Source organism: Perna viridis, chromosome 3 (genome assembly GCF_037379345.1).
Source record: "Perna viridis isolate PV_CMFRI_1.1 ecotype Kerala chromosome 3, ASM3737934v1, whole genome shotgun sequence".
NCBI classification, from domain to species: Eukaryota; Metazoa; Mollusca; class Bivalvia; order Mytilida; family Mytilidae; genus Perna; species Perna viridis.
The window spans coordinates 36,342,619-36,361,010 of record NC_142447.1 but is presented as its reverse complement, the minus strand read 5'-3'; the positions used below and the strand labels follow the sequence as shown (position 1 = coordinate 36,361,010).

At 32.3% G+C, this 18,392-nt stretch overlaps 1 protein-coding gene across 1 annotated transcript; it reads left to right on the top strand.

The window, feature by feature from the left end:
- Window positions 1–166: 166 nt before the first annotated feature.
- LOC148622084 (SKA complex subunit 1-like) lies at window positions 167–18,263 on the top strand. The gene is made up of 6 exons (XM_088571607.1): window positions 167–262; window positions 3,240–3,483; window positions 3,810–3,913; window positions 5,005–5,172; window positions 6,587–6,756; window positions 16,672–18,263. Exons 2-6 carry the CDS (start codon window positions 3,277–3,279, stop codon window positions 16,827–16,829), a joined length of 807 nt encoding a protein of 268 aa, XP_088427733.1. The 5' UTR covers window positions 167–262; window positions 3,240–3,276; the 3' UTR covers window positions 16,830–18,263.
- The last annotated feature ends 129 nt before the right edge of the window (window positions 18,264–18,392 follow it).

Sequence of the window (18,392 nt, the reverse complement as noted above, 5' to 3'; positions counted from 1 at the left end):
AAGTTCTCAATCTTTATAAATAATAAATTGTACAAATTCTCATCAAATTACCGAATGCATACTTCAGCTTACGAAGTAAACGTGATATTTTTTTATGCTTTTCATCACAAATAAGTTCCTTTGTTAGAAAATTTTACATGCGACTGTTCAGTTCATGTAGGCATGAATTTATATATACCTTATCAATGAAGGCGGAACATTTGAACGATCCAGAATGTTTGAGATATTTGATTACTTATTAGGGTGGACACAGTAACATACAGTATGTTTAAACTGTTAGCACGCGCTTCCCACACCCACATGAAAAATGAACTAACGAGTAATGTAAAAACTAAAGTAGCAGAGCACCTGTTACCAGTCTATGAAAATAGTCCTAAAATTGATTTGAATTTCGGGGCCGTATCGTGGATTGGGATATCATATGTATCATCCTTTCTTGTAATGTATGAATGTTGTTACATTCCAACTGAATTGTTGTCTCTCATTTCATATGCTTTGCTAGGTAATTAATCTAATATGGAGTAGGCAATGCTGTAATTAATTAGCGAGCACCATTAGCTTTACTATATATGTGCCATCTGTGCGAGACTCGTAAAAATAGTAAAGGATACTGCAAAGGGGGGAAGCGTCAAATGAAAATTTTGCTGCCCAAGTGCAATATTTTGGAAAATCTGCCTTGTAAAATATTGGGGATTTTTTTTTTCAATGAATGAGTAACTTGAAAAAAATGCTTTTCCAAAATTCCAACCCCACACCCCCATTTCCCTTGCTTTCAGAATTGTTGGTAACTTTATAGCACTTCGCAATACTTCCCATTTTTAACCCTTAAGAGCATCTCTAGCAACATCCTTTTCAGTTTTATCCAGTCAGATTAATCTGTACAGATACCGGAAATATTACAGTTCTCCACGGATGGTGGGAATATTTACACATATCATGTGACGTAAACAAAATTCAGAAGAAACTGGCAGCTGCAAACAAGATAATGATTGCCTTTCCTATCTTAGAAAAGTTATGCTTTGATTTGGATAATACAATCGGAGTTATATTTTATCTTCGGCTGCCATTACCTTTTTGTTTAACCTGGTTTTGATGCAAAGATGAAATTCTTGATCATGCATGCATTTAATTTTCATCTACTTTTAATGAGGAATGTCTCCTACATAACAGACCATTAATTAGTGCTGTTTCTTTAATTGTAGGATGAAAATCAATATGATAAAATGAATCAAATATTGAATACATACACAGATTTTATGGTGTACAGTAAATCACAATGGAAAACTTATAAAAAAATAATAATTTACCATTTATGGAATGTTGAGCTGATTTGAATATACATCTTTAAGTAAATGCCTCTTGACCTGACCTTGATGACAAGTATGATCCTCACATGCAGGCCCCTCTTCTTTGTTACAAAAAAAATTAAAATTTGTGATTGCACCGGAAACAGTTTAAACCACTAATCTATATCAGTACCAGAAAATGTTGTAGAATTAAACAGATAGAACACTTTTTTCTGTAAATTCATGATCCCTGAAAACGCATGTCTTAATGCTCTGAACTTCCCCCTTCTGTTGGCCTGCAAACTTATGTAATGGTGCCATTGTTGGCCTGCAAACTTGATTTATGTAATGGTGCCATAAAATCATGTGAAAATTCTGATCAGTGAGTTTGTCTTTTTCAATGAGGATCTAAAGGAGTAAGTATTGTGATGAATTTTAAATTTGTTTTTCTTAAAAAATCAATGTTCATTTTTCAACTTTTCTTGATTTTTTGTTTAGTGAATCAATCGGTCTCAAACGGATAAAAAATAAGTGATACTTATACATGTACATGTATGCAAAATTATGAAATATACATGTAGTACAATAATTTCTGTTAGGTGATCGAAAACCCATACATTTGTACAACTACCATATACATGTACATGTATTATACCGTGGGTCCCACTGTTTCATGGTTTTGCTAGAACAAGAACATGGGAAAATGCACTTTTTCAAAATTTGTTGTGCTCAAACTAGGGACATTGTGTAAACTATGAAATCATATTCTCATCAAAAATAGGTGCCTAGAACAAAGCAGAGGAGGTGGCATACTCAAAATTTCCTCTGGCCATGCAGTGAACCCTTTTCTTTTTTATTTGGATATTGATGTTCAGAACAATGCGTAATACCAAAGTTTGTATATTTAACAGTACTGTAGAGATCCATACTTCATGATATTGACGTCAAAACTGTGTAATACTAAAAGTTGGTTCAGTAAGGGCAAAATTTGGCCTCAAGAACAAAGTCTACGTGGAGAAAGGTTTATGTTGTTTCTCCAGCTCTTTAATGTGTTTTATAGTTGAGTTGATTGGTGTATGGTAATGATTTGAACATATACAGTTGTACATGTATATGCCCTTCAAACTTGGCTGAGATTGGGAAAATTTGTTAAAAAGGCTGGAAAACACCAAATTTTGTGCAAATTAATGATGCATACACGTATATAACTTTCATACAGCCCTAGGTTTCTCTCTTTTAACAATGGCCATGTGTGCTGACTCTCATGCTTCATATATTTTGTGTATAATTGTCAGTTACAATTCCTGTAAAAATATTTTGAGTCAACAGATGAGTGGCCACTTCCGTTAAAGGTTTTTGTAAAAGTTAGATACAATGTACATGCATACTGTTATCTCTGGAATAAGATCATAAATCTCATCAAAAACATCTTATATTCAGTGTTTGCAACCATTTTATTATACTATTACTACCTAGAAGTCAGCTTTCATCAAATTTGCAAAAATTCCCAAATTATGAAGTCAAAAAGGGTCCTTATCAAACTTTCTCCTTTGTATATCTAGTAGTACCATAGAGATCCATACTTCAAACACATCTTACAACTTTCAGGTTGAAATATATCATAACACACTTCCTTGCTTGATTGTGGATTCAATTGTTTTGTATGCTGATAACAAAATTTCATTTTTTATTTAAGTTTTAATCATTTTTCACAAGAAATCTTTTTTTGTTGACATTTCAAACCATTTACATATCCAATGGGCATGATGAGAGTTGGGCAGATCCTGTTACTTTTGGAACAGAACAGTAACAGACACATAATTTTCTGTCAAACTCTTGTTGCACATATGAAATGGAAATGTAATAATTTTAGTTAGAATGCATTATAAGCATATTCCTTTTTCCCAAAGATTTTGTTATCAAAGCTACCTAGCTTGTTTTACTTTTTTTCAGATGTGATATTATATATGGTTGAAATTTAATCTACAAGATGACGACTCTTAAGGACTTGGCTGCTAGCTTTGACAATCGCTTGGAATGTATGCGTACACTTGTTGATTTACAGTTTGCATCTGAAGAAGTTGACTCCAAAAAACATTTTGAAAATCTTATGAATGAGGTTGAAAAACTTGAAAATGTCTTGGCAATGATGAGGTCTATTATAAATAAACAGAATGAAGGATCAAAACAAATACAGGTACAATACATGTATAATTTACTAGTATGGTTTAAATATGAATAAACAGCTTTCTTAGTTCATATCTACATGTACATGTTAGAACCAAAATTTGCATACCCATGTACCAGTACTGGTGTATACATGTACAAGTATACAATTGCATTACATGTACTTTCCTAGAGGACTCTTAGACTATTTACATTGTACTTCATAAAATAATTTTACCATAGGGATTTTTGACATTGACTACTTTTCCAATTCAATTCATAAAAATATTTCCAACCAAGAAAACAAAATGGTTTTAAAACATGTTTGCCAAGTATGTTTTTTTTGTATGTTCTCAGGAAGTGAAGACACTATTTAAGAACTTAGTAGACCATCTAGAGTACAGCTGCTCCAATGTTCCATCTCATGTACCACTACCAACAAAGAAAGACTTTAGTACATTGTGAGTACACTGTAGTAATTTGGTAATAATAATATACTGTCAAGGACTCAACAAAAATAAGTCACACCGAACGCCTACATTACAGATACTGTGAAAGGAGGAGTGGTTGCTGCTCCACTCAGTCTGTCCTGTCCGTCACACTTTGGGGTACATACTTGGTATAATTTTTGACTCAATATGTATCTAACCATTATTTTTCAAAGTGCACAAGAAGTATATTACATTTAAAATATATTGGATCATGGATCCCCCTAAAATGTTTAAATTTGAAGTTTTTAATTGGTAATATTCGCACGTTGTACTTCATAGCCATTTTTCATTCCTTTTTTTTTTTGTGGATGGTACATGTACATACTTTGTGTAATTTTAACTCAAAAAGTATTGAACTAATATTATTCAAACTTTGCACCATGATTATTTACAGAGCACCTCCTATAAAGCTTGTAAGACTTGTCACATGACACTGTGAATTGATGAGTGTGGCCCCATACTTAAATTCAAAAGCATAGGAAATGATGGTTTATATATTTCTGTTTTAAATGCTTTCATCAGTAGATAATCCATATAAAAAATAAATTGAGAAGGAGATTTACAATCAACACTGAACATTTTTTGGGTTCTGAACCTAAGCTGACATACTCAAAGTTTCCTAATTATGGCCCTTATAAACATGAATGTTTCACTATAACTGTTGATAATTAAACAGATTTATGTACATCAACAAATTTATTAAGGAAAAAAATGCTCTGAGTAATTTTAGTGTCATTTTGATACAGGAGAATCATTGTATATTTGAGGTTGCTCACAAAGTTGTTTCTTTTTCTTTCTTTCTTTTTTTGGTGTTTATTTGTCAAATGTCTTTTATAGAAAACAAAATCAATAAAATTGGTAATATGTTGAAAACAAGGACAAAACACTGCAGAACAGATTGATACACCAGTAATAGGCCCTAAATAAAATTCAGTAGAAAAAAATACAAAAAAAATAAACAACAGTTAACTATTTTAATATAAAGTACCCATATCAGTTGCATTACAAATTTTCAAGAACTTTTCTCATCATGTTAATTGTTTTTATTTTGTTTGTTCTAGGGAACAAAAAGTAAAGAAAGTGGATGAAAGGCCTCCACAGAAAAATAACAATGCACCAGCAACATCTAAATCTACAGATGTAAAAGCTTCCAAAAAGACAGCCAAATCTAGGGTATATGTACCTTCATTAGAGTATATTACTGTTGAGGAGTTTGATGGTGTTCCGAAGTAAGTAGAATTCCAGAAACAATGGATCTTACACAATTCTTGGGTGATAGAAATCTGTTCAAATACTAAACAGCAGAGCTTACATCAGTTACAAAGAACTAGTGAATTGTTAACGTAGTTATTTTTTCCCAATACTGTATAGCTGGTAATCCTCATTGGTGCCAATTTTCACTATTTCTCTATTAAAAGAGTAATTAAATGTTCACTGTCTTTATTTTTCACGACATCAGATTTAATGAAATGGAAATTATACTAAAAAAAAATAACTTGACTAAAATTTTCCAAGCTTTTATTTTTCACAATTTCTGAAACCTCACAAATATAGTACCCACTATTTCCTATTAGACTGAAGCACTGTGTGCTGTCAATTACAACAAGAGTTGTTTAGTACAACTTTCTGTTTTTTTTTGTTTTCTTTTACAAAACATACTTTAGCTATGTTTGATATGACTCTTAAGAGAAGGTATTGCAAATAATATGTCTACTAATGTCCACAAAGTAAAAATGAAAGTGTTCATGTTTGGTAAAATTTGATAAGTTTGAACATTCATTTTTTCTTTGCAGGTATTGCAGACAGTTTAATAACAAAAATGTGAAAAATAAATAATGTAGTTTTCATCAGAGTCTTGGGTTAAACTGTGATTTGAGTATTTTTCAAAGTCTTGCTTACATGATAAAGATTATACATGTATTTGGAGATAAATTCTAGAAAACGGAAACAGTCAAGTCTTTCAAACTTTAAGGTTAGGAAAAATGCCTGATAGAATCTTGATATATGGTTTAAAGTTCTCTGTTCCAGTGTTCCGGACCTTCCCTGTCCTTTTTACCTCATGTGTGCTTATGCCATCACTTTGCATCCTTCATTGTCTGTCTTTGTTAAATTTTCTTTAAAAATCTTCTCCTGTTGGTCACCTGCATTTCCTCAGTATGTATCATTTATACCAATCAGGAAACATAAATGACCACCACATGGGTGCTAAAAACCACTCCAAGTTACTTCTAAAAAAAAAACTATGAAAATGGAGAAAAGTAAAGGGACCATGCTTCTTTTGATTGAATTGTTCAAAAAAGATCTGCTTTGAGTCGAAGTTGTTGGAGGACTCTTTTGTAGAGTTCATACAATGTAGATCCCATTAAAGGCAAAAATTACTCTTTTTTGCAGTAGTTAACTACCATTTTGAAATGCATGACTTTTAGTTGATGAAACGATCTTTATGATAAAGCCTACAAAAGTCCCCAATGGTGTAATGATAAACCTGTGTAGATAAAAAATGCTTTTAAATACTATTTGCTCTGCTTGATTAGATAATATGACCACCAGTTTTCTAATTTTCCCAGTTGATTGATTCAGGCACTTAAAAGCCTCAAGCTTTATTCAACATTGCCTATAACTCTTAGTTCAATGTATTTACAGGTACATGAAGGGACGTATGACTTACAATCAATTGAATGCAGCTATTGATGAATTAAACAAACCATTTGTTGAAAAATACAAGATATTGGGTATGAAGAGACTGACTTTGAATGATGTCAACAGAAAACGGTACGAAAAGTACAAACTACAGGAAACTAAAGACACTGCTGGTATGTGTATTGAAATAAAAGGTTTTTATGGGGATCATGCTTCTTTTCGTCTGTCCTCCTGCTCATCACAACATCGATCATTCAGTTACACCATTATGAATATTTTAGATTCCCACATACTTTATTGGCTCTTGACCAAATTTAGTACATACTCAGCTTGTAGAAAAGCTGGCACCTAAATGGTTTCAGAGATCACAGATGTTTGCCAATGTATGTACATGTATGAGTCATTCCCTTATTCTCATCAAATATTCCTTGATTTCACTTTACTATAGACATGCATTGCAAATTTATCATATAAACACATTACTAGAACAGCCCAGTTACAAGTCGTATGCTTGCCACAAGTGTTGTAGGTTGTTGGTTTGGTCCCTGGCCTAAATGGGTGATGATACTACTTCTTCTCCAAACATGCAGCATACAGAAAATAAGGTGATGAGTCAAAATAATTTGTTGGATGACATTCCCACTGCTGTTGCCTTTGTTGAACTAGCACATGGAAATTCTGACTCAGTTTGTCGGAATAACACAAAACAGGGTCTGTTCTTGATTTGGTTAATGTTCTACTCATATAATACATGAAATATCTTTCATAGGCTGTTAACAGACTGAGTGATAAGACCAATATGAATGAAACCTTTTCTTTGGATAATCATGACTGTAAGACCAATATGATTGAAACCTTCTCTTTGGATAATCATGACTGTAAGACCAATATGATTGAAACCTTCTCTTTGGATAATTATGACTGTAAGACCAATATGATTGAAACCTTCTCTTTGGATAATCATGACTGTGTGTCATTGTATAGTGGTAAGACCAATATGATTGAAACCTTATCTTTGGATAATCATGACTGTAAGACCAATATGATTGAAACCTTCTCTTTGGATAGTCATGACTGTAAGACCAATATGATTGAAACCTTCTCTTTGGATAATTATGACTGTAAGACCAATATGATTGAAACCTTCTCTTTGGATAATCATGACTGTGTGTCATTGTATAGTGGGAAGACCAGCATGGTTGAAACCTTCTCTTTGGATAATCATAGCTATGTGTAATTGTATAGTGGTAAGACCAATATGATTGAAACCTTCTCTTTGGATAATCATGACTGTGTGTGATTGTATAGTGGTAAGACCAATATGATTGAAACCTTCTCTTTGGATAATCATAGCTATGTGTAATTGTATAGTGGTAAGACCAATATGATTGAAACCTTCTCTTTGGATAATCATGACTGTGTGTGATTGTATAGTGGTAAGACCAATATGATTGAAACCTTCTCTTTGAATAATCATGACTGTAAGACCAATATGATTGAAACCTTCTCTTTGGATAATCATGACTGTGTGTGATTGTATAGTGGTAAGACCAATATGATTGAAACCTTCTCTTTAGATAATCATCACTGTGTGTCATTGTATAGTGGTAAGAACCAAGATCTGTAGAGCATCAATGAACTAATGGCACTCATTAAATCTGCAAGTATTTCTTCTTTCTAGTTCACTTTCTTACACTTTTACAAAGCAAGTTGCCATCCTTTTTTTATTTTTCATTTTGTTTATTTAAATTAATCTTTTCAATATATGAGTACTAGGCATGATTTATAGCCTTTTTAGGAATTCATTACAGTTTATTTTTCTACAAAATTTGAAAGATAATAATACCTGTACTCCATTCATCATATAACCTTCAACATCTTCAATCTTTGATATTTCATATTTTTATCTCCTTCCTTTTGCTTTATCTTTATCATTTAATGTTGTAAAAATCAGCTTACAGAGACTTTTTTCTAGGAGCAAATGTACTAGTAATGATAATTTTGATTGGCACATTTCTTGGGAAATAGCTACACAACTCCTACATGACATTAAACAGCAGTTTATATTTGTCTGTTGCACTGGCAGACACCACTATTAGGACTCATTTTGTTTCATTTAGCAGATAATATATAACTAATTTGTATTGTGATGACATAATCTTAGGTGTACAAATAGTTTGCCGTTAGGCTTATAGAATTTTCTCTCATTAATCTTAACAAGCGTTACTTGCCATAGGAAAAAATCTTATTTCTATTTCAGTGCAATAACAGTTCTGTTTCATAGAATATTATTGCATTAAAATAAATATCTAATGGATGATTTTCACAGACTTTTCATCAGATGTGTTTTATTATTACATACTTCATTCCGTAGTAAAGAATGATATAAATGAACAGCCACAGATATATATTGTGTGATCAATGACTATTCTAAACAATTACATGTAGCTGACTTATTTGATATTTTTATCACTATTCTAACTTGGTTTTTTCCAGGCACAAATATAAAGTATCGATGACATTTTTTATGAACATTATAGAATCAAGGTCATCTTAAATACCTAACAAGATTAAAATGAACTTTATAACAAAATTACTATTTCCAAAGATCTTAGATTTAATTGACAATGTTATTTTATTTTCATTTGATTTGTCTGTATTGATTTTCGAAACAAAATTAGTCTATTTCCTGCTGATAATCTTAGTATTACATTTTCCATCAAACTGAAACCATGACAACTAAAGGATTTTATGATAATCCTGTACTGATTAAGTTCTACTGCTGTATTGAGTTTTTTTTTTAAACATTTTTTTTTTGCATCTCTACACTTTATGTTAGGGGTTATTTTACTGGAGGATTTAATTTTATTGACATCCTAGATTGATGTATATGCATTTGACATTTCAATTCTTTGCAGACACGGTGGGTGTGTTTTTTTTTTTTTACATTAATGTTGCCTGGATGTGTCATTCATCATATGTTGCCTGTTATTGATTCATTTGTTTGCCTTTGTTTTATGTCTGATACTTCTATAATGTCTTTTACAAATGTATTATTTTATATTACTGACTTTCTGTCTGTCTTTTTGTACACATCAGATTTCATTGGTCATGATAATATACAAATGTATATCATTTGGTTTTTACTATACCCCCACAAACCAAGTTTGGGAGTATATAATTTTGACCCTGTCTCTGTCTGTCTGTCCTTCCCTAAGTATTTTTTCCAAGCAGCATGCATCATTGTTTTGAAACTTTGTGGGATGTAGTATAACATCATGGGGATGTGCCTACTGTCAGGAATTTAAGTTTTTTGGCAAAAATTGTAGAAATGATGGCTGATTGACTTTTGCGTTTTTCGGCATTATTTGGTCTGAAGCATTGTTCGCAACATCTCCTAAACAACTTGCAGGAATGTTATGAAACTTGATGGCGTGTTAAATTACCATATTGGGATTTGAATATACACTGAATGTATATTTGGGCAAAAATTGTTGAAATGATGGCTATTGGACTTGGGAGTTTTTCAGCAAAAGATACATAGACTATTAGTCCGATACATAGTCCGCAACTCTTCCTTAACATTGGGCAGGATTGTTTTGAAACTTGGTAGCATTTTAAATTACCATATTGGGTCATGCATATTGTCAGGATTTTATGTTTTGGCAAAAATTATAGAAGTGATGGCTCTTGGACATAAGCATTTTTTTGGCAAATCTTGAGTCTGATACATTGTCCGCTACTCCTTAATAACTTGCGGGATTGGAATGAAAAAACTCATTGGAGTGTAAGAATACCATAGAGTTGTGTACATATTGTCATGAATTTATGTTAATGTAAAATTTCAGTCATGTTTTGTTATTGTGCTATCTTTTTTAAAAAAAAAAAAGAGAGGTAGCCGACACATTAAAATTTTACTTATAAGTTTCTATATTTCTTCAAGGAGTTATAGAAAATATTTATAAATCCTTGATTTCTTTCAAGAAAATAACACAGCACGCAATTTCAAAATTTCTAAAAGTTTTTATGAACACCACTAAGTTAAATTATTTTAAAGTTTTGTAAGTTACCTCAAACAAAAAATACTATTTTCCAAAATTGCAACCCAAGGTGTTCTCATATGGCCTTTAAATATTTGAAAGGGAAAATTTCCAAATCCATTTGAGCTAGATATGGACATAGATATCGATTTCAAAAGAAAGTTTCAAGTTCTCATCAAAGTTTGCAGTTCACCGCCTTGTGAACTCTGGTTTTTTTCTTCTTCAGGAAATAGAGTCATACACCAGTGCCAAATGCTGTGTAATCTATGAAAACAAAACAAAAACATATCCAGAAATCACAGAAGTCAGAAAAATGATTGTATTTGAGCAACACTGAACCTGACTTAAACCCTCCTATGATCTCAGGTTTCTCCAAAAGAGTGAGCAAATACAAGAATTATTTAACCAATAAAAACTATACATATGTTAACTGATGTAGCACAACGTGCAACAAATAATTGTGCTCCCATGGATTTTTTTTTTTTTTTTTTTTTTTTTATTATTGTACCATGGAAGTAAAATCATTTTGCATCAATTGGCTATTTATACTCTGATTTCTATAAAATCACAAGTTTAAAATAAAATACTCTCCATTATGTCTATTTAATGTCATTTCCCAACACAATGTGTTTTCTGTCCTCAGATTACCCTTTATTTGACATTTGGTATAGTCATCCATTTTCTTACATTTACATTTGATTTTGAGAAAAATGGGTGCCTCTCTTCATGCCCAAGTGTACAAATTGGTACATCTTACTGTCTGGTGTCTATTGGAATCTGCATTTGGCATATTTCATGTGCAAACACATGGCATTTTATGCACACAGATCCTCATTTTGTCTTGTTCACAAGACACTCCTTTAAGATCAAGGTTGTACCACACAATCAGAGATACTGGGTCCTATTTATATACCCCGGGGGTCCCACAGGGGGAAGGGGGGCCTAAGAGATGAAGTAAGGTGTTGTCCATGCACTGTCAAGAGAGAATTTCTCCATAAAATTCTGCCTAAACAAACGGATGCCACCAATTAATAATTACATCTTTACTGCAACACGGAAACATTTAGTCTAATGAAAAAGAAAAACAAAGAAATTATTTCTTAAAATGTTTTTTGCATATCTTCTGGAACTAAATAAATGTGTCAAATATTTCATTAAACTTTCACTATATATGTAGGAGTTCACACAACCACAAAATAATGTTTTTTTCAAATTAAACAACATTCCATAGAAGTAACTTTGAACTTACTTCATGGTAAGGGTGTCATCCCAGGTTGAAAAAGAACATCATCAGAACTGCATGTGGATACTTGTTTATTCAGATGTTCATAGACATGCATAGTTCATGCTTCAGCCATCTGTGTGGTAATAATGCAATCAACTTTTGCTTGTCTTCTCCCACATTTTAAAACATTTAAAAAGTTGTTAAAAAACCTGAAAGTTAAAGCATTTCAAATAGGACACACAATTCACACCATTATTTAGTTACCGATCACAAGTAATAAATAAGTAGATCGAAACTACTTCTCCTTGATCTACGTTGCTCATTCGTGTAGTCTACCTCTCATGATACTTTTCTGACTCGGACAGATTGAAATGATATTGAAAATGAACTTTAGTTTGAGCAACACATTGACTGCCATCTCCTGGTGGTGATTAATTTACGAAAAACTAAGTTGACATGCAGTCTTCAAATTTTGCTTTCAATGTACTTAAAGAGCAGATCATTTAGGCATTAACACGAAATATTGACACACGATGCAAAACTTGTTCGAAATTCTTAACACGAAAAAGATAATTTAGTGATTATTCCTTGAATGAAATTTTAGGTAAAAAACTTAAGAGGCATGTACGCCTGTTTAATTTAGAAATTTTACAAGTTTTATAAAGATGAAATTTTTCTCCAAACAGTTAATAGGAAATGTTGTTTTAGAATAAAGTAACAATTTGTTTTCTTGTGAGACATGACAAATTAGAAAACAGCCAAACATATTGGAACATCTTGCATCTTAATCCATTGAATTACCAAATTAACGAAATGGAAGTAATTATGGGGCAGTACAGATATTATTTTAAAAGTTTTATTTGTCAAGTCGGGAAACAGAATTGCTATCAGGTGACTTGCATTTCAATAGAAGAGCGTCCTTAAGGTCAAAGGGTAAAAGCGAAACTATACCAACTGCATCAGAAAAAGTTCTGATTTTTGTTTGGATTTTGGTGTTTTAGAATGCAGCAAAATTGTGTGTCATAAGTCCTTAGTCTTTCCCCATAAAAATTGTGTCCAATATGAATTGTGTGTCCATACTGATCCCCAAATGTACAAGGTTAAACAGGCTGTGAGGGTATTCAGTCCTGTTAGGGACAATGTCAAGTTATTTCCTGACTTTTGTTTCAAAGTTATTGGACATTTGACACCAAACAAGAGGCTCCCAGGAGCCTGAATAACTCACCTGCTTAAATTTTGGCCTTTCAATGGCAATAACTCTAAGAGTTATTAAACAAGTTTGACTCACAGAAGACTTTGGTAGGACATATCATAAGGATCATTTCATCAATGGAAAGTTTCTTTTTATCTTTTTAGTTTTCACTAATAACGGCTGAAAACTGTAAAAACAAACACCATTTTTCACCTTTCAAGGGCAAGAACTATAACAAGGAGTCATCTGACGACTTTGACTCAACACAGACTTTTACAGGCCTTATAATGAGGATCATTTCGGCAAAATTGATAGAATTGGGTTAAACCTAACAATTATGGAGATATATGCGAAAAAAACATCTGTCTGACCCCTATGTTCTATTTTAGTAATGGCAGCCATGTTTTCCATGGATAAAAAATCAGTTCTATGCAGAACACACTAAGGAACATTTATACCAAATTTGGTTCTGATCGGACATGTTGTTTCAGAGAAGATTTTGAAAGAAATAACATTAAAAATGGGGAAAAACATCGAAAAAGGGCAATAACTCCAACATGGCTGAACAGATTAAAACGAAAATTTGACCAAAGATAGAATTCATCATGTTGAACACTTTTACCTTCATCAGAGTTTGGTCAAACCTAATAGTTTTGGAGATATATGTGATTCTGTCTCCCCCCTATGTTTTATTTTTAGTAACATCGGCCATGTTTTTTGATGGATCAAAAGTCCCTACATTGGTTCTATGCAGGATACCCCAAGGAACATTTATACCAAGTTTGGTTCCATTTGGTCAAGAATTATCAGAGGAGAAGAGTTTTGAAAAATTGCTTTAGACGACAGCCATGACGATAGACGCCAAGTGATGGCAATTAAAATTAAAGAAGTGTTTAATGATCATGTGTGCCAAAATCAAGCTCAACTAACACTCAAAGCTTTCACTTAGAATTGCAATGTTTTTTATCTACATTAGCACTTACAGAATTTTTAAAGAATCATACATGTATATCATATAAAAAATATCATTTTTTATGGTACAATGTATGCAATGTAATTGATTGCTTTGACTTTTCAAGTACAATAACTCTAACAAGGAGTCATTCATCAACTTTGATCCCCACAGACTTTCGTATACCTTATCATAAGGCCATACCAAGTTGGTGGTGTGAGTTACCTGAGGTATGAAATTTATTGGGCTATCCTGCATAGAAATGATGTGGAGGTTTTTGATCCATCAAAAAACATGGCCAGCAATATTGATTGTCAATACAAAAAAACTATGATAGATAGAAAAAAAACTTTCAACTGCTGAAATGAGCCTTATGATAAGGCCTACAAAAGTCTGTAGGGATTGTTGACAAGTTGACAAAGGACTTCTTGTTAGAGTTATTGTCCTTGAAAAGGGAAAAATGATGTTTTTAGCAGTTTTCAGCCAATATCTTCAGAACTATATGAAATGATCCTTGTGATAAGTCCGACAAAAGTCTTCTTTGAGTAAAAAATGTTGGACAACTCCTTGTTAGAGTTATTGCCCTTGAAAGATAAACTTAAGGTCTCAGTATCATATTAATTTTCCCATAGACTTCTATAGTGTAGTCCATATTTATAGGATTTCTTAAAAAAATATGTAAATTGATTCAATAAAACTTAAACTTATGTAGCATTTCTAAGGACATGTGAAAAATAATTTCCCGCAAAGAAAATAGGGTGAGTCCACAGAGATCGGACAGAAAAGTAGTCAAACTATAAATAGCCATTTTCTCTACTTTCACTTTCGTTTTGCACTCATCAAACCAACCTTTTCAGTGGAACATTTATGTGTTATTATGTTAGATTTTTTTTTTTTAAACATTTTCATCTTACAGTGTGATGTTTGGTCTTTGTTCATATCATTTGACGAAACATTAGTTTGTAGAGAGGCAAAAAGAAAATGAACTATATTTTTATAGCATTCATGTTTTGACGCACACCCGCTCAGGGATATGCAATGCGATACTGGTACCTGAACCAAGTGAGCGATTCAGTCTCTTGGCAGCCTCTTGTTCTTGATGATTCAGTAAACAAAAGCTTTTCGTTATTGATGTACAGTATTTCTAATCAATTACAAAAAAAAATCAGTCCACTCCTGCAAACACACTGGTGATATAAGTTATATGATTAACAAGTTATGATTACTTAACCAACACTGCATACCCATGAAGTGAAAATTCAAAATTCATCAAAGTCAGTTGTTGTAGATTATTACATAACAGTTCTATGCATCATGACTTTCATATCAATCATCAATCGTCAGTGTATCATATGTTTGAATGTTGAGGATATTGGTATGGGATTGAACACTGCTCTTATACTTCTTAACTGGTCAAGTGAAAATTCAGCAACATTTCAAAATACAGACATGATGGACAGGGTTTTCCCTAAGAAGCAACTGGAGGCCAAATTGCATGGTTCAAGTACACTTTTGGCTTGTTCAAACTGAGTTTTTTTCTTTGCAACTGTATGCAACACCCTGGATGGAATAATATCCCAACTACATGCTTTGGCTAATAAGACCTGTAAACAGTACCCCACCATTTAATTTAAATTTGCTGATATTTTTGTATACAGACAAATATTTAGGTTACATTCCACTAATTCAACCAATGAGCTTTTAGAATGTACGCAAAAATAGTCCTACACAAGTTTTAGTGCACTTGTGTTATGTTGCTGTGGAAAAAGTGCACATCAAATCTGCACAAGTGAGCTTGTGTTTTGCAGGGAATTATATTTCCTTTATTTCTACATAAAATGGTCACTGCAACTTACTGAATTAAATATTTTTTATGAGTTCTGCATGAAGACCCCCTTTTTGTGAAATGTAGGGGAATTTCCATTCCATTTTTAGCTCATTGTCTTCTAGGAGCCGGTGTCACACTGCAAGGTAGTAAACCCCACATAATATTTTCAGGGCTATTAGTGTACATATGCAGCTTTTAGGTGATGTATAGTCTTTTTCATGTTAAACATAAGGTTGAAGCTTCATAACTCATTGAACTTAGTGAAATTAGCATTTAAGCCTATGAGAAGTGACATTAGTGGTTTGTAGCCTATTGTAGTCATCATTCAGGAGTTATGGCCTTTTATTGCTCAGAAAATTTTGAATGAAGGAGTATCTATGATCATCGGATGAATATTCAATTGGAATAAATGTTGTAACATCATCCAGGACTGACTTCATTCGTTTTGTATAAATTAGAACAAGTGTTAGAAAGTAGACAAAAAAAGCATTAGATTCTTTCTTCAAAATAGTTATGAAAATAGTTGACATCCAGATAAAACATTTTGAAGAACAATTTATTCCTAATAAAAAACATAAGAGTTGTATATCCCAATTAAATCACAAATGGAATGAACTACAGTGGCCAGATGGTGAGGGTTGTGATCACGCCAAAGTACTTTAACCCTGCATTTTTTGCACCTGTCTAAAGTCATGAAATTCAGGCCTCTGCTTATATTGTTTCATTTTCACTTTCAGTTTACTTTTTATGTTGCTGAAATTTTATGTCCAGGTAGTGTTGTCTCTTTGACCTGTTCACCATTTTCATATTTGTTATATTCAGACACAGCATCGGTTTATTTTCTATTTCAGGTGAATATTTCATCATTGATGAGGATATTAAAGAATTCTGCAGTCTGAAGATGGATAATGTTGGACGTGCTATACTGACTGTTTTACGCCACTGTGGACGACTGAAGGAAATCAGAGGAAGTGGCCTGACAAGATATGCCTATTTACCTGTCTACTGATTGATTTCTGATTATAATGTATGGATAGTAGAGGTTAAAGACGTTATCATTGACTCCCAGAGTGGTTGTCTGAACTATATTGTCCTCTAACTCTAAGTGCTCTCTTATTTTAAAATACTTATTTTCTGACAAACATAAAATATAATGTTATCTTGAATTGTCTAATGAATGTCCACAAGGTATAAAGTTGTCCAGGAAGATTTTTTTTCTCTAAAATAAATTAACTGGACACATATTGGAGCCAGCTCCTTTTTATCGAGTTGTATAGATATTAGTCTCCTTGAGCTTTATCTTTACATCACCGTAGTGCAAGTGTATATGTAAGAATCCGACAAATTTGAAACAAGCATGTAAAAAATAACACTGGTCTTTTGTATGTAGTATATAAAAGTATTCTAGTTGATTTCTAAATTGGGATTTTCATTGTCAGACAGTTGATGTTATGTATAGTTAATGATGGTGAAGTTAATTGTATAAATGTCATTTTCCTTACCTTGTTGCATGCTTAATTTTTAAAGAAACTGGAACTAAAACTAATGTTATACAATTAATCATACAAACCCTTCAATTAAGATTTGACAGGAGATTCAAAATTTTTTTTTTTAATACCAACAAATTGTAGTACAGCTGTTGCTCATAAAACATGTATTATGTTGTGGTATTAATAACAAATGTTCCTATCTTGCTTTTAATTTTAGCAACACATAATGAGTATATTTAAACATTTATTATCTGTTTTATTGGTATTTTTTTGGTTAAAATTTAATGATGTATTGAAATAAAGTTTTCTTTATCATAACTCATTGAAAGCTGTCTAAACTGAACCCCTGATGAACTTAAATGTGTTCAGCTTAGGCAGGTGTATAGTTTACACAGGCAAAATTATTTCACATGATTTTCACATGAATTTCACCTGAATTGAGCAAATAAACTAAGTGACAGAGTTCACGCGAAATTTGGGTGAATGGAGCCTTCACGTGTAATTCACACGAAGTGTTCACATGAAATTCGTGTTTAGTGAATTTCACATGAAAATCATGTTAATTTCATGTGAAGCTCGATTAATATGAATTTTACGTGAAAAATATTTGCCTGTTTACTAAGGTTCAAAATAAATTTAAACTGTTATAAAAGGATTTTTTAAACTGTTGGGTTTAGATAAGTTGTCAGATTTTCCAGGGTTTGGTCAAGACAGGTTCCACTGTCGTTGGGTTTAGATAAGTTGTCAGATTTTCCAGGGTTTGGTCGACAGGTTTTATTGTCTTTCATTGCTATTGATTGCCCTTGTGTGTGTGTCAGTGATTGTTATAATATGTTACACATTAGTTCTGAATAATATGGCTATGCTTATCTTTAGCTTTGTATGATATTCACATCATTGAATATAAATTTAGATGTTTTTGAATCTGTAATAAAGTATTATGGTAGTTTTAATGTGTGTTTGCTGTTAATGATTGTGCAAAATTTCCATCAGAGAAGCTTTTTGAAATAATTAGCCTCAGGGTGAAATTATGTAAACTGTATGTTCAGGAGGTATATATTACATGTATATGCAGGTTTTCT